The sequence below is a fragment of the Arvicanthis niloticus genome, chromosome 1, assembly GCF_011762505.2.
Source record: "Arvicanthis niloticus isolate mArvNil1 chromosome 1, mArvNil1.pat.X, whole genome shotgun sequence".
Lineage (NCBI taxonomy): Eukaryota > Metazoa > Chordata > Mammalia > Rodentia > Muridae > Arvicanthis > Arvicanthis niloticus.
The window spans coordinates 71909398-71931846 of NC_047658.1; the positions used below are offsets into that span (position 1 = coordinate 71909398).

Here is a 22449-nt window from a genome sequence, read left to right on the forward strand (position 1 = left end):
TAACTTCTGTTTTTTTTTTCTTCTCTAAATTGGAAATAGATTCTTTTCTCATACACTACATCCCAACCACAGTTTTAACTCTGTCTTTGTGAGAGTCTTCCATGATATAAATCTGATTGCTCCTGAGAAGCAGGAGTCCCCACTCTGCTCGATGCTAACTTTCCAGCATGCTTCCTACTGTTCCTGCCTTAACACTAAAGCCTGCGGTGTCATCTCCTGAGAACACAAACCACATCAAGCTGTGGCCAGATACAGTGATCATTAGGTCTCTCTCTCTCCTCTCTCTCTCTCTCTCTTTCTAAGAAATGGTATCAATATGTAGCCTGACTGGCCAGGAACTCCCCATGTAGACCAGGCTGGCCTTAAAAACTCACAGAGATCTGCCTGTGTCTGCCTCCAGGGATTGAGGGAGTGCTCCACCACGCCTGGCCTGTAAACTCTTATTTAATTCTCATAACCTAAGAGAATAGGCTCTGGGTTTGTTTGTTTGTTTGTTGTTTGTATGTGGCATCTGAGGAAACTGAGATAGTCAAATCTGTATAGAAGGACCTGGAAATTCTCATATGAGCGCCATCTTTCCTGTCCTGGACTATTTGTAGGACTCTTGTCCACAGACCCAAAGAAGCCAAATAACAAGGAGGGCCCAAGGGAGGATACTTGAGTCTCACTCAGAAGGGGAAATAAAATAGATATTGGAGGTGGAGGGAGGGAGGGACCTGGGTAGGAGAGGGGATGGGAGGAGAACCAAGCAGGGGTAGGGATCAGGTGTAGGGAGAGCAGGGGAGAGAGAATGGGAATCAGCAGTGGGCAGGAGGCATCTCTAGGATGTGCTAGAGACCTGGGGCGGGGGCAGTGGAGGCCCCAGGGAGTCGGTGGAGGTGATTTTAGTTGAGACTCCTAGCATGGGGGATATGGAGCCTGAAGTGGCCACCTTCTGTAGTCAGGCAGGTAGGGCTCCCAGTGGAGGGATAGGGGCAGCAACCCATTCAAAAACCTTCCACTCAAAAGGTCATCACTGCCTGTCTAAAATGTCATTTCTATAATGTTTCCTTCCTTCCTTCCTTCCTTCCTTTTCTTCCTCTCTCTTCCTTTTCTTCCCTTCTCTCTTTCTTTCTGTTTTTCTTTCTTTCCTTCTTTCTTTCTTATCCTAGGAAAGCTCCCTCAGTGTTTTTCAAGTTTGCCTTTTCAAGGTAGCCTTTATGAAGCTGAGCCATCTCCTACAGTTCTTGAAACTGCCACAGGGGATGTTAGTGGGGATTTATAATTGGTCCATCAGTTTGCAAGGCATCAGCCAGGAGTGACTGAGCGGAGGCTCAGCTATTTATTCATGTAAATATTTATTAATACTAAATGATTACAAAGTTCTGATTGTCAAAGTAAAATAAATTCTGCTAAAGTAAAACACAATTTAGAGATATAAGCCCTAAACTAGAATATTATACTTTGTGACCTAAGGCAATTCGTTTTTAATCTTACCTCATATGATTATAATTTTGTCTCAGGCTTAAGGGAAACATTTATTTATTTATTTATTTATTTATTTGCCAGTTGGTGGTGGTGGCACACACCTTTAATCCCAGCACTGGAGGCAGAGACAGACAGATTTTGAGGCCAGCCTGGTTTATAGAGTGAGTTCTAAGACAGCTGAGCTATGCAGAGGAACCCTGTCTCAAAGCACACACACACACACACACACACACACACACACACACACTCACACATACACAGATATTTTCAATTAAAAATGTATTTTTTTTTGTTTTTGTTTATTTGAGACAGGGTTTCTCTCTATAGCCCTGGTTGTTCTGGAACTCACTCTGTAGACCAGGCTGGCCTCAAACTCAGAAATCTGCCTGCCTTTATGTATTTAATTTTAAATTATGTGAATATGTATGTGTGTGTATATGCACATTAGGGCAAGGTGCCTATGGAGGCCAGAAGAGGGCACTGGATATCCTGAAGCTGGAGATACAGGTTGCCAATTTTGTTTTTATAAGATGCCACATTTAAAATGCCATCTCTAAACCTGCATAGCATGAAAGTCTTGTTGGGTGAGAGATCTCAGAAGAAATAGATATGGATGTCTTCACTCCCTCAGTAGCTTTAACACAATTTGCTGTGTAACTGTGACAACACACTGAAGTTCATTCACGAGCATAGACGGTACCCGGTGTTCCGATGCTGGGAAGAGCAGAGCTGAAGGGGCTGTTCATACTTCCCTTCTCCCTCACTTCTGTTCTAGGTGACAAGAAGTTTGTGGGAAGGAGCCACGAGAGGGGTAATGGAATGTGTGTGACCTGAAGGTGGACGGGACGTACAGGGCACGAGGAAGGACGGTGGGTAAAGGGGACAAATTAGAACGCGGTGTCATGGACGCATGTGTAATGAAAATGCCATGGTGAAACCTATTGTTTTGTATGTTAAATTAGTTTAAAAAAACGAAAACAAAACAAACCTAGTAAGAAGAGTGAGCATGATGGTAGCAATTTGGTCCCCATGTACCGCTTTCCTGCCTTCCTCAGTTTCACCTGAGGAAGGCAACAGAAGCTTATCATAGGAGACTCACGGGCCTGCACTCAGGAATGATCTTACCAGGTGCTGCCTGATTTCCTTGGTTCTGGCCCCGTAGATGATGGGGTTGACCAGACAGGGGAGCAACAAGTAGAAAGCACTGAGCAGGTTGTGCACGTCTTGGGAGGCAGTGCGCGCCACACGGTAGACAATGGATGAGGACATGGTGGAGGAGTAGACAGTGAAGATGACCAGCAGGTGGGAGCCACAGGTGTTCAGGGCTTTGGACCGTGCTCCACCTGATGAGATCCTGAAGGCAGCATGGATGATGCGGGAGTAGGAGGCGCCTAGCAGGAGCATATCCAGGACTCTATTAACGGTTCGAATAATGAGTCCCACAGTCTTATTCAGTGAGATGTCCCCACAGGAGAGCTTCATCAGGGCCATGTGTTCACAGGTAAAATGGTGGATCACATCTGAGCGGCAGAAGCGGACCCGTGAGGCCAGCACCACTACAGGAGCAACAATGCATGTGCTCCTGGTGGCTGCTAACACCACCAGACCAATCAATAACTGTCCTGTCACTATTTCTGGGTAGCGAAGGGGATAGCAGATAGCCACATAGCGATCCAGGGCCATGACGAGGAGGATGTTGCAGTCCATAGAAACCAGAAAGTAGATACAGAACATCTGTCCCAAGCATCGAGGGAGGGAGATGCGGTTGAAGCGCGTGGAGAAGCTGAACAGCATGGCAGGCAGCACAGTGGTGGCAGCACAGATATTGACAGCCAGGAGCAGGGCTATGAGCAGGTACATGGGCTGGTGCAGGCTGCGCTGGGACGCCACCGTGTGGATGACCAGGGCATTGGTGAAGAGGATCACTAGGTAGAGGCTGAGGAAGGGCAGCACCAGGAGGGCTCTGGCTTTCTGCATTCCTGGGAAGCCCATGAGGAGGAAGCTGGTGTAGGACTCATTGTAGGTGCCATTACTCCACCCTGACATGACGCCTGAGGGCTCAAGGAGGCTGGGGAGAAAGAAGGGAGAGGCAGGATGCCTGAGAGGCCCTGCTAGGACCTGCCTCAGCCTCACCAGGCTGGACTGGGTACTTAGGTTTTCATGAGTCTCCAATATTTCTAGAGAAAAAAAAAAGACATTTAGCTTTATTATTTAATGAGATCTTCCAATAAATGGTTGCTTGCATTTCAAATAAATCACAGGCGGAGGTACTGCATGCAGACTTCCTGGATCAAGTGATAGTCACACTTTTTTTGGATGTCAGTTGGATTTCCAGAGATGTTGAATGAATCTTGTCACTGACTTTGTGGTGCTTGTACCGAGCTATCATGATCTTAAAAAAAATGTAGGTTATAAAGTGACATTTTACAGTTGACTTCCTTGTCTATTTGGAACTTAGTATTTTCCTAGTAGTTTAATCATTAGTCATTATGTATTTTTGAAACAAGGCTTATAAATCTTGTTAGCATTTTCACTTTGCTTATGGTACTATTAAGACCAAAATTTGTATTTTCAAAGTTAATTTAATCAGTGTTTCTTTTAATAAATTATTTCCTTGCTGGGCGGTGGTGGCGCACGCCTTTAATCCCAGCACTTGGGAGGCAGAGGCAGGTGGATTTCTTAGTTCGAGGTCAGCCTGGTCTACAGAGTGAGTTCCAGGACAGCCAGGACTACACAGAGAAACCCTGTCTCAAAAAACCAAAAAAAAAAAAAAAAAAAAAAAAAAAAAAAAAAAAAATTTCCCTGGCTTTTAGCATAGAAAGCACTGTTTTATTCAAAGGCCAAATAGATGGTAAATGTATTTTCTTATTCTTTAGGATGTTAAGTTTTATTTTTTGCATCTGCATGTTTGTATGAGAGTGCTTGCCTGTTTGTATGGGGACCAGAGGTCAACACTGGGTGTCTTTCTGTATAACTCTCCACCTTATTTTTGAAACAGGTTGTTCACTGTTTTGACTATCCTGTCTGGCCAGGGAGCCCCTGAGATCCACCTGTCTTGGTTCTCATGTTTGTTCAGCAAAATTTTTATCTCGTTCTAGTTACATTTTGTTGCTGTGTTAAAATGTCATGAAAAACAAGAGAGAGACTATGGAAGAGTTTATTTTGGCTTATAGTTCCTGAGAGAGTGGTGGGAGGGGAGACATGGCTGCTGGCAACCAGAGCAGGTAGCCAAGAGTTCACATCTGCACCAGCACACAGAAAACACAGAGAAAGGAACAGGAGGCAAAGTGAGACTGACTATACAGGCTGCCTAGCAGTGGTTCTCAACCTGTGGGTCATGACCCCCTATGAGGGTTGCTTATCAGATATCCTGCACATCAGATATTTACATTACAATTCATAACAGTAGCAATATTACAGTTATGGAGTAGCAATGAAAATAATGTTATGGTTGGGGTGGGGGTCACCACAACATGAGGAACTGTATTAAAGGGTTGCAGCATTAGGAAGGTTGAGAACCGCTGTTACAGAGTCTCTGAAGGTCTATCGTATAGACCCACAAAGCATGCCCCAGTGACATAACTTCTTCTAGCAAAGCTGTGCCTCTTAAAGGTTATATAATCCCCTCCAACAGTGTCACCAACAGGTTCAAGTGGGAGGCATTGATCGTCCAAACCGGGACACACACTGAGCCATCATCCCGTATTCAAGGTTTTATGAGTTCTGACAACATGAAATTCATTTGATTCATGACATGATAATCTAACTTGGTTTTATCCAGATAACAACATGGCTACTGATCCACTTATCTGTCACTTCATGTTGCTGTCTTTATTCTAGATTAAGTTATTTTATGTGGCAGAGGTTTTTATTTTTTTTTTAAGACTTGTTTATGTGTGTGTGTGTGTCTGTGTGTGTGTGCATGTGTGTATGTGGATGGTGTGTGTATGTGTGGTATGTTTACATGTGTGCAGGTATTTGAGGAGACTAGAAGAGGATTGCTGGATTGCTGGATGTCCTGGAGAAGCAGCTACCCAGAATGGCTTGTGAGCCAGGCAACATGGGTGCTAGGGCCTGAACTTTGGTTCTTTGAAAGAGCAGCAAGCGTTCATAAACACTAACCCATCTCACTAGCTCTGTGGTTGTTATTACTGTTATTGTTATTATTTAGATAGTGATGTTCCATTTGTACTCATATCAGTACCATGCTATTTTCAAAATATTTCTTGTGAGTAACTCAACCACACGACTTTTCCCCCTTTAAAGTGTAAAGTTTAATGGCTTCTAATAAGTTCGTAGTATTGTGTAATAATCACCATGATCAGCGCATGCAATGGCCCCATAGAAGCTCTGTGTCCATCCACAAACACTTGGCAATGAATTGCTAAGGTTCTTTCTGAGTCAGTGGCTTTGTCCACTCTGGACATTTCCCATCAGTGAAATAATAAAATTTTAGTTTTTTTTGCAGCTGTGTATTTGAACTCATGAACCCCTTGCCTCTGCCTCCAGTGTGCTGGCATTACAACTGTGTCCCAGCATACCTGGTTTGTGTTTTTCTGACTGTCACCCATACTGCAGTACACATCAGTATTTTATCTAGTTTTTTTTCTTAAAGACAGATTCTTTTTACATATTTCTGGCTGTTCTAAAACTCACTATGTAGACCAAGCTGGCCTCAAACTCACAGAAATCCTCCTGTCTCTGCCTCCTGAGTGCAGGGATTAAAGGCGTGCCAGCACCCCTAGCTTATTTTATTAGCTTTGAATGGAAGAATAGTATATCACCATGTGGACAGCACATCCCATTTATCCACTCACCGTCAGAGGACATTTGGATTATTTCCACTTTTCTGGCTATTATAGTAATGTTACCATGAATATTTTGTTTTAATGTATTTTTCTTGGTTATGTTCTGAGGACTGAAATTGCTGGGCCATAGATAATGCAGTGCTTAATTTTTCTTCTTTTCTCTTTTTATCCCTCCTTCCATCAATCCATCCAATAATAATTATTACTACTAAGATAGGGTCTCACTATGTGACCCTGGTTGGTCTGGAATTCACTATTCCACTGAGGTTGACTTTGAACTCATGAATTTCATGAGTTCAAAGTCAACCTTCATGAGACTCATGTCTCTGCCTCCAGAGTGCCGGGATTGCAAGTGTGCATCACTGTGTCTAGCTTGTGTTTTTCTGAGCATCTTTTCCTATGTTTGCTGGCCACTGATTCATTTTCTCAGGAGAAATGCCCGTTCGTAGCGTACCTTTGACCACTTTAATCTGGTCTCTTTCCTGCCACTGAGTTTTTAGAATGCTGTGCCATTTTGATTACTATAGGAGCATTAGACTCCCAATGAAACACTTTTGCAAGTACTTTTAAGTTTTTCATTATTCTTATTTAATTTCCCCACTATTAGTATCACTTTGGCAATTTTCAAAAATTTTCTTGTTGCAATTTGAAAAATTGGGATTTCATTAAAGCTATAAAGTAATCTGTGGAGAATCAAAGATGGAACTCAGCTCTCAGGCTTGGGAGATAAACGATTTGACCCTCTGAGTCATCTCATGAGCCCTGAACAACAACAACGTTCTGAATTTTCAAGTCTTATTTTAGCATCTCTCAGTGGCTTTATAGTTTGATGTGTATAGGTCCATGGGAACAGGCATCTTGTCTGCATTTGTATTCCTAGAGCCAAATACAGACACCTGGGACACACTCGGAACACAACTGCTGAATAGTGAGCAATCTCCTGCACTGCTTGTGTGTTCCTGTGTGTTCTGCTGTGTGCTCCACTGAGGCTATTACAAGCCTATAACAGTTTTGACTCCCTTCCCTTTTACATAGTAACGACATTATTTTGTACATTTATCTTATATCTTGTCATTAATTTTTTCATTAATTGAAATGTTTTCGGGAGATTCTTTTGGGCATTCAGGAGAATTATTTTACTTCTGTTTTATGTCTTTTTTTTTAATTAACCAGAATTTCCAGAATCATGTTAAAATCTAAAAAGGAAAGCCGTTTTATATTCCACTACACATTCTCAGTGTACTACCTGTTTTCTAGTAAGTACAATGTGGCTTGTTTTAGGACTGACAGGGACAGGAAATGGCCCTTTATCCATTCATATATCCATTTACTGTTAATATATTTTTTGACACTTGTTATATCCCAGTTACTCTACTGGCCAAATGGGCTTCACATGTACCCTGGATGTGACTCCAGTTCCCAAGTTGCTAACAATCTGGTGGGAAGGAACAGAAGTGTAATGGGAACCCAGAACACTGTTTAGAGGTCTCTAATTTAACTTCTAGGGACAAAATCTAGGGCACCACACAAGGACCAGGGATGCTGAGCTGGTGAGGTGGAGCTGTGAGGTTAAGCTCAGAGGCCTGGCTTTCTAATAAAAAAAGTTAGACTCAGCCAAAATAAAGGTAGGGGTGATACAAAGAGCCCGTCGACATAAAGCTGAGAATTGGGAATCAGGTCAGAGATGGATGGAGCTCCAAAGCCAGAGTCCTCATTCCTGTCATAAGCTACAGAAGGGATTCCTGGATCTCCTCCTATGGAGAAAATTATAGGACAAATGAGGAAGATGGCGGGAAAGGTGAAGGATGAAATTAAATTCCACGATCAAGACATAGAAAATCATTTTCTTCTGAGAAGACCTGGGCCTGGGGTGTGGCTGAGGGGGCAGCAGAGTGGAGTGGGATAGCGTGTGATGGAGACATTGGCATGTCTAGGGGTGAGTCTAAGCCACTGCCACTGACAACTCCCACACCTCCTCATGCCTCAGCAAAGGCTACCACCCTGCCCCCATACTCTCCATGCTTACCCTGGAGCTGACATTCATCCCAGCACAGCCAGGCAGGAACTGAGAGAGAGCCAGAGGGAGGGGATCCCTGAGTGCTGTTAAGTGCACCCCTCCTCCCTCCCCTGGGAGCTCAGACTTCAGCTCAGCCTATGGCTTGGAGACAAGTGCTCCCTGACTCATGGTCTTCTAGGAGCACTGAGGGACCAACCCAGTCACCTGACATCCAGGCTCCTCCTATGGTCTGTGCTATTCAGTGTCCCCTCTCTGGAACTAGAGACCCAACAGAGACACAACGACTTGACATTATGCTCCAAATTCAGCCTGCAGATAATTGCCTGGGGTAGCTCTGGCAGGGAAGGGTCAGGGAGGGGGCTACAGGGTGTTGGTTAGTCGAGCAGGATGGTTCTAACTGAGGAGCCAGTAACCCAAGGAAAGGCAACTTCTTTTGGGTGTGATTTGTATGTGTGTATATATGGTGGCGGGAGGGTGTTGATATGGTGGGGGCTTCCATGGAATTTATGGGAGGGGATACTGTAAGCAGAAGAATGAGGAGTGGGAGGTTCTGATGAGGTGGGAGTTGTATCACCCCATATTGGTGTGGTATCTAGGGATAGATCCTTTCAGGTGACTTTCAGAGGTTACTCTACAGACCTGTGGCAATGTTTTGACAATTACCTGACCAAATCTGTTTCCCTCTGCTCACTGTTTTGTCTCGCCCCTGCTTTGGGACCAGAGAAGGAACAGATGAGGTTCTGGAATAGTCCATTCAGGAGGGAACATCTGACGAGGCCCGAGATGTTGGGAAGCAGTTGCCTAGACTGAGAGGACCGGTTCTGTGGTTGGGTTACTGCTTCACATGAAGTTCAGGGACACTTGTGTATGGGCATGGGGATGTGGGGTCTATCCCTAAAGCCATGGATGAGGGTAAAGAGAAAGCAGAAGCCAGACAAGACTGTGAGTCTTGGAGCCCAGGACTCGAGTTTGCTTTAGCAGTGATGGACTGAGGAAGCAGCATGGTGGTATCCAGTGGGGAGCCACAGGGCTGGAGGACCTTGCAGATGTCTGTCAGAGATCCTGCACACTCTACTCACTGTCCACAACCCAGGCTTAGATGTGAGGTTTACTGAGTGAAGGGGTCTCTGCTCACTGGGAGGGACACATCTTACATGATTTCTCCCTGTGCCATGCAGCTCAGGACTTGGTTTCTCAGTCTCTTTTCACTGAGGTCCTTAGGACCATACTATTTGACCATAAATGGTTCTTTCTTCACTGGTGTGGCCTCTGGGTCTGTCACTCAATGACTCACAAAGATGTCCTTCTCGCCTCTTCGTCCCTGGTCCCCATGACTGTGGCAGTTCCCACTGGACATACCACTTGGTCAGTTCACACCTTGGCCGGTCAGTTCACACCTTGGCCGGCTCTGACCTCAGAATGGTTGGCGGTTCTATAGTCTCTGTTTTCATTTCCAAATGCTCTACAAGAAAAGGCCGAAAGCTAAGAGCTTAAATTTATAAAAGTTTCTTCTCTGGCGGCACATGCCTTTAATCCCAAAGAACTCACAGGCAGATCTCTGTGAGTTCGAGGCCTGCCCAGTCTACAGAGTGAGTTCCAGGATAGCCAGGACCGTACAAGGTTTCTCCTTACAGTTCTGGTGGCTATCATCCCCAGACTAAGGCATCTGCTAGCCATGTTCCCTCAGTGCCTTTATGAGAGAGCACACTCCCTGCCTCTTCTAGCTGGATGCAGCGTCAGGCTTTCTTTGGCCTGTGTGGTGTAACTCTGCCCATATTCACAAGTCTCTTCCCCATGTCTTATAAAGACATTTGTTATTGGATACAGAACCCTCTGAATAGCAAAAAGGATCTCATTCAAAGATCCTTCATTCAATTTCATCTGCACAAACTCCTTTCCTAAATAAGATCACACTCATAGGCTCCAGGAGTAGGACCTGGGATTTTTTTGTGGTGCTGTCATACAGTTCCCCAAAGTCCTCATGTGTGGAACATGAAAGAAGGAAGAGGGTTAGCGAGGTGGCCTTGGTCTGGAGGTCTTGTGTAGGTGTATGTGTGATGGCCATGGTGGAGTTCAAAGGCTCTATCACAGCTAGAGGTGTAAAGCCCTGGACTGCAGAGTTCAGCTCAGAAGGATGGGACCTGCCTGTGTAAGGCTATGGCTACCCCAGGCAGGCTTCCTAGGGGAGGTGAGCTTCAAGCCTTCCCTTAGAAAACAGCAGCCCATGGTTGCGGAGTGAACATTCAGATAGAAAGACATTATTCTGAACACTGGGCCCCCAGCTATGCTTCTTCTTTGGTTTAGAGCTTCCTCAGGCAGGGTGAGCATCCTCTCTCAGACAGAGATCCTCCTGCAGGTTGGCAATGTCCAATGAGATGGTGAGATGCTGGGGCTGCAGAGTGCAGAGGGAGGGTCCTGAGATCTCCTTGGCAGTTCAGCCAGGAAGGGAACAGAAAGTGGGTACCGGCATCTCAAGGGCAGTGTGGTCACCCTGGGCCTGCTCCCTTTACCTATCCCCATGCCTGCCAGCTTTTCTCTCCCATCACCTTTCCTGGAAGCCCACCATGGCTAGATGGGTCCCTTGGCTCTTTCCATGTACCAAGTGCTGTCAGTCTTACCTCTAGCTTCCTTTGCAGCCTGCTGCTAAAGCCTTCATTCCAGGTCATCTCCAGGTCTCCTGCAGGTCTGCCCTTCTGCCACATCACTTCCTCCAGCCCCTCACACCTAAGAAAAGCCTGCTGAGGCTCTCACCATCAACCTGCTAAGTCTAGACTCCCGCCTTGCATTCAAGGCTTATCCTCCCCCACCCTTCCCTGAGAGCAAACCTCCTTGCCCCCTGCTCATGCTGTGCCTACTCCTCTGCCTGACAGGCTCTTTCTCCCCAAGTCTCACCTGGCTTATGTCTGCTCCTGAGCAGCAGGCACCACCAGCTCTGGAGGCCTCCTTGCCTGCTTGTGTCACAGTCCCTGAATCTTTCAGCAGAAGGGGTTTAGTGGCTGGTGCCAGCACTGTGTGCCATCACTGTGTAGGGACACTGGGCATCCCACCTGACCTGTCAATCCCTCAGTAGTCCCCTCTATACCCCAGGACTGTGGGCAACCTCGTATCCACTGTTCCTTTTCTCCTTCCTCTTTCTAGATCTCCATAGTATCCTGTCCTAAACTTTCTTCCCCAGATTTCTTCCAGTGAAGATGGTCAGGGCTGTCAAATCCTCTGTTCCTCTTGTATATCAAACTTTTTTCTGGTGGGGTATATTAGTTAGTCTTTATTAATGTGATATAAACTAGAGAGAGGGACCCTCAGCAGAGAAAAAAATTCATCAGATTGGCCTGTAGGCATATCTATGTGGTATTTTTTTTTTTTGGGGGGGGTTGTTGATTGATATGGAAGGGTCTAACTCAGTCTGGGCAATGCCCCCTTGGCAGATAGTCCTGTGAAGTGTTAGGGAAGGTAGCTGGATGTGAACCTGGGAGCAAACCAGTAAGCAGTGCTCCTCCATGGTCTCTGCTTCAGGTCCTGCTTCCAAGTTCTTTCCTTGAATTCTTGCCCTGGCTTCCCTCAGTGATGGAGTATAAAGTATAAATTGAAAGAAACCCCTCCCTCTCCAAGGTAGGTTTTAGTCAGTGTATTATCACAGCAATAGAAAGCCAAACCATTCATGGGGTTTGAAGGTCTTCACATGTGCAAAGACTTGACGGTGGCTCTGGTTGGTGTGGAGGAATCAGTGTGTAGAGGAATGGAAGGAATGGCTGTCTCAGGTAGAGTGGACAGGAAGCCTTTTTAGAGACAAGGTTTCACAGAAGTCCTTGACATCTGTCTCAAGAGATTCATTCCCCCCCTCCCCCCCCGTGGGGCTCATTAGGGCCTTCTGGACTTGTATCTCACTTACATCTGCACTCCTCAAACCTGAACCTCAGCCCAGAGAAATGGAACACATGACCCCAGGAGGCACTGACAGGAGGCCACAGGGAGACAAGAATCTAGGCTCTTGAGGTGTACCATACTCTGGCTGCGAGTCCTTGGGCTAGTCACCCCCAGGCCTTTCTCTCCCCTTTCTTAAAAGGAGGGTGTTAGGTTGGATGGCTTTGTGGTGTTTCCCTTCCTGGGTTGTTGGGTTTTAGTGTGCCTGGGTCCATTGCTGGATTGTGGTGTACGTCAAGTGTCTCACCACGTGGCTAGGACCTCTTGTGGGGACAGAGGTGTGGGAATTCGACTGTGTTCACTCCACACTGGCACTGGGCAGACATCGGGCTATGTGAAGCCGCAGGACTCCGCTCATGGGTGGGGAACACAGTCTGAGGTCCTGCATGGAGCTAGAGCTCTTGGGTTGGGGGTTCCTGGGCCTAAAGGCGGCTGGGAACCGGTTGGTTCTCAGGCCCTTGGACTCTCAGGTGCCACTGGGAAGCTGTGGAAGGGCCGACACTGAAGTGGGGGCATACAAGCTGGTGGCCTGCAGCTGAAGAGGAGAGGGGGAGGGATGGGCTCTGGCTGTGTCTGGTGGGGATTTAGAGTCTTGGTCGTGGCAACTTGCTTGGCTGGGTGACAGCTGGTTTGCTTGCTTGGGTTGCTGGGCCTCTGTGGCTGAAAACAGAGAGGTCTTCAGTGGGAGATTAGGTGGCGGCTCTGTAGTTGATAACCTTCTCTACTGTTCCCCATGGTGGGTCCCAAAGAAGAGATTATGGTTATGGTCTTAAGATATTTACTGTCATGGCAGAAAATGGGTGAAACTATACCCTGGTATTTTCAGTGGGCTGGGGGGGGGGGGGCTGAGGTTAAATACCTTTGCAAAGAGGAGGGTCTGGGAAGGAATGTTTAATTGGCTATGCTCTCTGGCCTTTAGATATCTCATTAATATGGAGATCTGTCTTGAGGCTCTGTGACCTGTAGTCATGCCCTCTACCTGTGGAGGGGCTAGGGGGCGTTGTCCTATGTGACCAGAGGACTCCACTCTATGGAGGTCTTTGGCCTTGTATCAGGAGCCTGGGGTTTGGGAGAGTGGCAAAATGCATGCTATTCCTTGCAGGAAACCCTGCGGGGTCTCCGGTGATTTCTAGCTGGTGTTCGACCAGAAACCATGCTGTCCTTTCACAGGCCTACACTGGATCACATGTTAAAACAAAACAAATTAACCTAGATTTTATTTTATTTTATTTTTTTGGAGTGTGTTATGTGTGGGTGCATGTACAAGCATGCAGAGGCCAGGAGCTGATGTCAAGTGTCTTCCTATATTGTTCTGAAGAGGAAAAATCCACCAGACCCTTTCCCTCCTGGAAGAGAAAGGTTTGGCACCCCTCCCCTCCAGAAGGCAGAGGCTAATTAACATTCCTCAGACCACAGGGGGTGGTGGTGGTGGGTGCCCAGAGCACATGGACAACAACCTTGTTGGCCACACACAGACAAGGGAGGTCAATGCTGCCTTATTCCCTAAAGACCAATCAGTTTAAAAAGTCACATTGTTCTGCCAATCACATTGTGCCTAATGGCTGCTGCCCTAAGGACTGTATAAAAGCTCACTGAACAAGCTTGGTGGGGTCACCTCTCCTTTTGGGATGCAGGATGGCCCCAGCATGCTGGAACATTAAAAATTCCTCTTGCTTTTTGCAGCAATTCTCGTCTCAGCTTGGTTCACTCAGGGGGTCTCCAGGAAATTAAGGTTCTGCTCGCTAGAGTTCTTCAAGGTGATTTTGAGATGGTCCCTGGAAGCTGCAGCTCATTGTTTGGGCTAGACCAGGACTCACCTATCTCCACCCAGAGTCCTGGAGTTACAGATATGTACAACTGTGCCTTAAAAAACAAAACCATTGCTTCTGGGTATCTGAACTCACCTTTCCCCAGTACTTTATCCACTGAGCTGTTTTGCTCTCCCAGATTAGATTAGCTCATTCATCAGCTAATGAGTCTACAGTACACTGAGGAGAAGAGTATGTCACCCCATTGCACCCCAGTGCACATGAGAGCTGAGGCTCTGAGCAGGCAGACTGAGCCCTTAGTAACAAAAGTAGGCCAGAATGTGTCTCCCGGTCCATCAGTCTCTGGTGCCCACCCTAGTTGCTAGGGCACAGGACATACCTTCTGTCCCCTAGATGCTAGGTAGATTCTCCTACACACAAGGTTCCCTCCTCTTGCTCACCCTATTCTTTTAGCATAACATCTCCACTGGTGTTTGGCACAGTTTTAAAATGTTGGTCCCTCTGGCAGATCCACTGTTTCCTTCAGGAAAGAGACAGAGGAAGCCTCCTAGGCTATAGGCCCAAGAGATGGTCTTCCCTCAAACCTTGTTCTAGTCAGAGAGGGCAGACAGGCTTAGGGGTTCAACATTGCCTTGGTTAGAGGAAGGAGGATCATCGAGCTGGGCTATGGATGTTACACATTGTGCATAGGGGGGTACTCTCTCCACAATTCTCTTTGATCTCAATCCCCAATCTCTTTGATCCCAGTCCCCAAAGCAGTCTCTCTCTCTCTCTCTCTCTCTCTCTCTCTCTCTCTCCCTCTCCCTCTCCCTCTCCCTCTCCCTCTCCCTCTCTCTCTGTCACTCTCTGTCTCCAGGGCACAGGAGAAGCAAACAGTAAAGATTTCTTTTTTAGCAGGTGATAAAACAGGATTGAAAAATACATGGTCTGTTGTTGGACGCAGCCCCAGCCCCAGGGGGAGAACATTTCTCCAGGATCTGGACTTTAAAACCTTGGTCTGTGGAGTGAAACAACGGTGCACAGGGCCAAGGCCAAGCCAGCCAGTAGTCCAGCATGGCTGAGCAAGGGCTTCTGGGGAAGAGGATGTCAGTTTTCTTTAAGGTTGTGAGCTCTGATAAGCCCAATGGTATCTAGTAGATAGCCCCCACACACAGGACAAATTGGAATCAATGGGTTATTTAAAAGAAAAAAAAGGGTATGAGGCTGGAGGTGTGGTAAGGAAACCAGGGTGGCTCTGAGAGGAGCTAGGGGAGGAGCTGGGGGAGGAGCCGGGGAGGAGCTGGGGGAGGAGCTGGGGGAGGAGTTAGGGAAAGCAGGCAGATCTCTGAGTTCTAGGACAGCCTAGTTTACAGATTGAGTTAGTTTCAGGATAGCCAGAGCCACACAGAGAAACAACAGAAAACTAAACCAACCCAAAATACATTTAATGAAATTCTTCAGGAATTAATAAAAGTATTATAAGTGAACAGTGTTTAAGGAAATCATATCTATATGACATTTCACAGCTATTAAGTAATGTAGTATCACTGTGGAATCATAGGAAAAGATTGGGAATTTTCTAAATATAAAGAGTACTAAACAAACAGACAAACAAACAAACAAACAAAACCTTGGTCTAACATTCCTCCACTTTACCCCAAAGGTATTTGGGACATGCCTTTAATCACAGCCCTCAATAGACAGAGGGGAGTGGATCTCCACGAGTTCAAGGCCAGTCTGGTCTACATATTGAATTCAAGGTGATCCAGAGCTGCATATGAGACCCTGTCTTAAAAATAAAGGAATATTTATAAAAATTGCATCTATCCATAAAGCTGTGAAATTTACTAGGGGAAAGGTTACTGGTGCCTTGCCAAGAAGGAGACAGCTCAGTTGCCTGCCTCCTCATGGATCCTCCCCAGTGTTCTGACCTCACCGTTCAAACCCTAGAAGTTGTAGGTCATTTGAGCTTCACAACCCAAAGCTTTGCTTTGTAAAGTAATGATTATCAAACCTCTTCCAGATGCAGTATATGGCAGAGCTTGCCCTTGGCCAGGACTCCGCACAAGTAAGTATTAACAGACAGAATCAAGTCTGCTTCTGATATGGCTGGTCCCTCTCGAAGACACCTGGCCTGGGTACAGGCTCCTAGCCTCTGGTGGAACATTTGCCCTGTCCGAGCATCCACAGGCTGCACTTCTCAGAAATGTCACAAGGTGGCACCCAAGCACCACACTCCACAAGGGAACTGCTCCCCACCGTCTGTGCTGGAAGGGACTGTGTTTGGGCTGTTTGAGCCTGGCAGGGCTGGGGTAGAGCCCTCTCATTGCGAGACTTCCCTTGTACACCTTTACAACCCTCTAACGGACTCTCAGGCCATTCCAATGTCAGGTCACAGAGCAGAGGACCTGGGTTCTGTTCTGGTTCTGAGTGGCTGGGAAGTTATTTTTTTCCACTTTGACACTCAGAATGCTCGTCTGATGAACAAGCACAAAGATAGCATCAACTTCATCTCTCTTCTGTCCCCTCTGTTTCCTCTGCCATACTTACTGAGACCCTTCTAGGCTAGGTGTAGCTTATAGCTGTGTGTGTACGATCAAATGAGGTCACAGTGCACGTATGCATCTCTCTCTCTCTCTCTCTCTCTCTCTCTCTCTCTCTCTCACACACACACACACACACACACACACACACACACACACAGAGTGTGACATCTATAAGCAACAGCAGAGACTCTGTCACTGATCTTACAATAACCCTGTGTTGATCACATTGCTAACTCACAGAAGAGGAGACAGGTGAGGCCTTTTCCGTGGGCACACAACCAGGAGGCTGCAGAGCTGGGATTTGAACCTAGACCATTTGGCTCTAAACCCTATCAATGTTGGTTTCTATGTTTACTAATGTTGGGTGCTCTGGCTTCTCTGAGCTCCAGGGAGTTTTCTCTGGGGGGTTTTTGGATCAACTTTGGTCATTTGTTCTCCTGTGGTCTGAATGTGAAGGGCCTCACAGGATCCTGTATTTGAACTCTTGGTTATTAGCTGGTGGCTGTTTAGGAAAGGACCTGGGGCCTAGATGGTAGACACAGGTCACTAAGGGTAGGACTTTGAAAGTGAAGCCTACTTCTGTGCTGTTGGCTTCCTTTCCACCAGGTTGTGAGGAGTGGTACTGTAAGCTCCTGCTGCCAATATATGAGTCAATCTCTCTCTCTCTCTCTCTCTCTCTCTCTCTCTCTCTCTCTCTCTCTCTCTCTCTCTCTCTCTCTCTGAGACAGGGTTTCTGTGTAGCCCTGGCTGTCCTGGAACTCACTCTGTAGACCAAAGCCTTTTCTACTGTGGTAACTTTGCCTTCTGAAACCAAATATCTTTACCCCTTAAGTTGCTTCTGCCAGATACCTCACAGCATCAAGCAAGGCAACTAACACACTCGCCCCTCTGGACCCCAAACTCCCTCTTCCCTGCAAATCCCCATTCATTCTGCAGGTTGGTCCTGGTGAGGGCTCACGAGAAGGTCAAAAGAGCAAATGGAAACAAGAGCCCACTGATAATTCAGGGGTTTCCAGAAGGTTCCAGGCCCAGCTTCTCCACAGGTCTGTCAGTCAACAGAGGCCTGAGTCCTCTGTCCTCAGTTCTGGTCCTAGCATGAATGTCCATCATGTAGCTTGGGGTGACTGATCTCATCCCTTCCCCAAAGGTCTCTGAAGACATGTGAGGGGTTTCTTCCTCAGAGAGAGTGTGGGGCTCCGGCCTGAAGAAGGGCTATGGGGCGCATTTTAAGTTGTACTTCATAGTACAACTCTTGACTTTTTTTTTTTTCCAGTTTGAGGCTTATCTGGAGTTAAATGCTTGCATGTAGGCAAGAGAGAGCAAAATGGAGCATGGGAGGCAGAAGACAGATCCTGCCATCCCTACCCCCTCTGTCCCCAGGCCTCCCTTTCTCTGCCCTGCATGCGCTACCTTACTTATGGCTTTGTTCAGTGGGTGTCAAAGCCCCTGCAGGGTGAACTGATGTGGAATTGCTAAGGAAACTTCCTGCTAACCTGCTCCAGTATTCTCTGGGCAGTAAAGCCCTGGGTTTCACTCCTGGCCTGGTGACTGCCAGATGGGTGCCCTAGGCCTCGTGTGTGAGATGATACAGGATAAATCTATTCAGCCCTAGGATGTGTAGAGCATGCTCGTCTCGATCCAGATCTCACAACTCTGTTCTCACAAAACCCTCTTGGAGCAGGGACTGTGCTTCAGGGGGATTGTGACATTGCACACTGATGCCCATCCCTACCCCAGCATGAGCCATGCTGGACTTACTGCCCAATCTAAGACTTCATGAGACTCCATGCCTGCCTGAACAGGGCAAGGTGAGCCACTAATAGAATCAAAACTCAGGACCTGCTGTCCAACCTGACATGGTCCAAGGGAGAAAAGATACGTTTATAATTATTGGCATCAAATTTTGTGGTCCACCATCTCCCCCTTTTATTAAGATACAACATAGTGTTAACCATAGTCAATAAAAGTTTACCTTGGGCTAGGCCTATGACAGGTGTTTTATAGACACTGCCTTTACCCTCATAATTTACCTCATAAAGGGTGCTTAAAAACCCCCTTCTCATTTATAAACAGAGATTCAGAGAAGCTAAATACATATCTTATGTGCATTTACACAGGTAGCAGCAGATTTAAGATTGAGCCCAAACTGGTCTCAGTCCAAAGCTACTGTTCTCTACAAGGGAGCAGTTGTATGAGGTAGACAATTGTGAAGTCTCTGGGGCTTGGCTCATTCATCTGTACGTAGACACGAGAATGTCCACCTTGTGCAGATCTTCCAGGGCACATGGGTTGCAAGTAAGATGTTTGCTTCTGAAACAGTGGCCGTTTGTCACTGGCCATCTCTACCTCATCCTCCCTTCTTCCCTCCCTCCTGTGGGTGCTGTGAGAAGGAGATGAGGCTTAGGTGGTTGGGGAGCATTTGTGACCTGCCCTGGGAGTGGAGGGACCATCGTCAGGGTGGCAATGGGACAGTGTTTCAGTGTCGTAGTGCTTGACCTTGTGTGTGTTCCAAGACAAGATGGGGGACAAAGCCAGAGCATCTCTCACCAAGTTTAGGCCAGACTGAGGCCTGAGGAGCGAGCAGTGCCTCAGATGGCCAGGCAGTGGCTGGGCCTCATGCCGGCCTCTGATCGTACACTGGGCTTGAGCAATCTAGAGAAACCTGGGCATCAACAGGGACCTAGTGTCCCTCAGGGTTGGAAAAAGTTTTATCTGCAGCAAAGAAAGTTGTGGGTCGCATGGGAGGAAGTTGCAAATACTCAAACTTTTCTCACTCTGAGCTTGTTGCAGTGTCCCCAAGGCTGCCAAGTGATTTACCACTAATTAAGCCATAATGAACTGGACCTTGGTGGCTCCTTTAGTCTCCCCATGGGGACACAGACTCAGCAGGGCACCTGGGGCCCAATTACAGCAGCCTGGACCTAATGCCTGGTCCAGCTGAGGCCTACATCCCAGGGAGTCCCATCTGCCCCAGGTGCCCACTTTGCTTGCCTGGCCAAACTTTTAATGAGTCAAGTGGCTACTTCTCTTAGTTGTCTGCCAGTTACACAGGCATGACCCTTGGGCCCTGCCTGCTCGCAGCTTAAAGAGATATAGAGATTTTTAGTGTGTGACAGATTGTAGTTTAAGTGGATCTGTCAGTCAGCAGGCAGTTCTGTCAATCAACACTGACCATGTGTGACTCTGGTGCAGGCCCAGGCCTCTCAGGCCATCGTTCTCAGGAATAACAGTCACAGGGTTGACGTGAGGACCAGATGATGTAACACACACTCAGGAGCTGGTTATTTAGCAGTGGTTGTTATTGTCCTTAGCCCTGCTGTGACCTTTCTTTGACTCTGACCTTTCTTTGCTGCAGATAAAACTAGTTCAGCCCTAGCTGAACTAGAGTCGGCTCTGACCTGGGTGCTCATAGCCATAGGTGTGAGCTTCCTGCTGGCCACTGCACTCTCTGCTCCAAGCTGGGTTGACCTAGTGGCTATGCTGTTTTAAGGTCTCCTTTAGCCCAAGTGTCTCTTTTTATTCTTCCAATGTTTCCTAAGCCTCCAGACAACCAAGGGCTCCTGTCTAACCAGGCCAACCCCTCACTGCACAGATGGGAGGAGATACAGGAGAAGCAGCTGTTCGTCTCAGCGAGAGTAGGCAGGCATTCTTCTGCGTACCCCTTTGCAGACTCCGAAGCCACACTAGGCACACAGCCTTTCTCCATTGTTTACTGGGCACATGCCTGTGCCTCTGTTTCTCCAAATCAGAAATTATTAGTATTCGTCTCATATGCTAGTTTTATTAAATGAGTCAGAGTCCATGTGGAATGCTGGAACTGGGCCTTGGCGTGATGGGCTCTCAATAATTAACACTAGCCATCTTTCCAGTTGCTATGATCCAGCCGTTGATCCACCAGACATCAAGTGGGCTCCTACTGTGTGCCAAGGTTGGTGGTACTAGGCCTGACAGATACAGCAGTGAGCAATGCTGGCCCTTGGAGATAACTTTTGCTGGGAAATTCAGATACTTAAGGGTGTGTCAAGTTGAAGTGGGGTAAAGCCCTTAGCAGAGGAGCCTCAACCCCTCTCTAGAGAGATGGGGTGGAGACAGTCAGGGAAGAGTTCCCAGAATGAAGTATGAAAGGTGTGAGACAGGGTTTGCTGAGTTCCTAAAACTTACTGGGCCCTGTCCAGTGTTTTGGAATGATGACCTCAGTCCACCTCAGGTTGCATAAGCCAGAAGAGGTTGTTTAGATTCTATTGAGTGCAACTGATGTCAAATTAACTGTCTAAAATCAATAAACAGTGGTGCCAGAATCCAACAAGAAGTTGTTTCAACTTAGATCTTGTGCCCATTTCATCATCTGTGGGGGTGTCTGTGGTGGTGGTTTTGATGGACAGATAGAAGAGGGAAGCTCTAGAAGGAGAGGAGACCCTCTCACAGAAAACTAGCTTTAGTGATGAGGACTCAGCCCTGAGAGTTACCCTGCAAGTACAGTGGGGAGGCAGTATAGAGACTACCATAAGTACCAGCACAGGCCTGGCCACAGCCTGCCTGATCCCCAGCCCACTCACTACTGTGACTATGACCTAGAGAAAGTGATGTCACGGCTCTGCACATCAGTTTCATTCTGCAAAAATGGGAGAATGACGGTAGCAGGCAAGCATGGTAATCCCCCACCCCCACCAGCCTTATGTTGTCACTCATAGCATTCTCAGCTCTTAGTTTTTCTCTCTCCCCCAAGTTATCCAAGTAGTTTTAAAGGATAGATTGGCACCTAGGAAGGTGCTTGCTGCATAGGAAATGATCAGAAAGTGAACATTATGAACATTTGAGATACATCCCAAAGTATACTCCATCAAACAGTGTCATAGGATGCTACTAGATTTTGAAAAAGGAAGTTCCCCCATAGTAAGCATCAAAACACAGAATTAAACCAAGAGAAACACCTTTTCCCCTCCAAAAGACTCCCAACTCATTAAAAGAAATTGCCAGCCCCTACCCACCAAAGCTGAGGGGGACAGCATAAGTGGTTCTCAACTTGCAGAGCCATGGAGCCTTTTCCTGTGTAGCACGTGTGTGTGTCCTGGAAGACACTTAGGAAAATGCAAGGCTCTTTTCACTTTATTTTTATTTATTTATTTATTTATTTATTTTTTTTGTGGCAGGGTCTTACGTAGCCCAGGCTAGCCTCTACTGTAACTGGTTATGTAGTGGAGGATGATCTTAACTCTGTAGCCCCTTCCTTGCCCCTACTTTCCAAGTGCTGGAATTAGCAGTGTGCCACCAAGACAAGCTCGAAGAGCTTTTGTTTTGCCTCAGTCGGTCTCTTTGTCTCAGGGTCACCATGTGGGCTTAGGTCTCAGTTTCCTTCTGTGAAATGTCAACAACTGTATGCACAACAGGGCCTATCACAGTGTTGTTAAGACTGAGGAAATTAATGTAAATATTTACACAGTTCCTGGCACACAGATAAATGTTAGCTTTTCAGTCTCCTCTGGGGATGATCATGATTGATCCTCATCCAGACGCGTGGCTGTTGCCCAGAGGTTAGCAGGTGACCCCCCCCCCCCCCCAAGCCTTTTCAGTTTGGAGTATAAGTCGAACACACCCCAGGATGAGATATGATTACTTTCTCTTCTTTCTCCCCTTGACCTCTGACCACTGGAGAGTTTACTGGGTCAGGGTCTAGGGTCCAGTGGCCAAGGCTTTTGGATTGACCGGGAGGGTGTGGATCTGGAGATCGGGCCAGAAAAAACACCGGAAACCCTAGATTGGGTCTCCCAGGCCAATCGGTGGTGGGGCCGCGGCGGCCTTGGCTTCCCTGGGTGGTGCTGGAAGCTTGCAGGCGGCCAGGCAGTCTTGCTCCAGGTTGCCAAAGCCGGGCTTCCGCAGCGCTCCGCTGGGGCTCGTTAGCGCCGCGGGCTGGCTGTCGCCGTAGCGGCCCGCGGGAGCCTGGC

General features: G+C 47.2%; 1 protein-coding gene across 1 annotated transcript; it reads right to left on the bottom strand.

The window, feature by feature from the left end:
- Nucleotides 1-1320: 1320 nt before the first annotated feature.
- LOC117694452 (olfactory receptor 52K1-like) lies at nt 1321-8385 on the bottom strand. The gene is made up of 2 exons (XM_076941846.1): nt 8302-8385; nt 1321-3644 (listed from the first exon to the last, which is right to left on the bottom strand). The coding sequence occupies exon 2, from the start codon at nt 3511-3513 to the stop codon at nt 2563-2565; it is 951 nt and encodes a 316-aa protein (XP_076797961.1). The 5' UTR covers nt 3514-3644; nt 8302-8385; the 3' UTR covers nt 1321-2562.
- Nucleotides 8386-22449: the final 14064 nt, after the last annotated feature.

Excerpts from the sequence above, each read along its gene's own strand:
- LOC117694452 (XM_076941846.1), bottom strand. The coding sequence starts at position 3,513 with ATGTCAGGGTGGAGTAATGGCACCTACAATGAGTCCTACACCAGCTTC.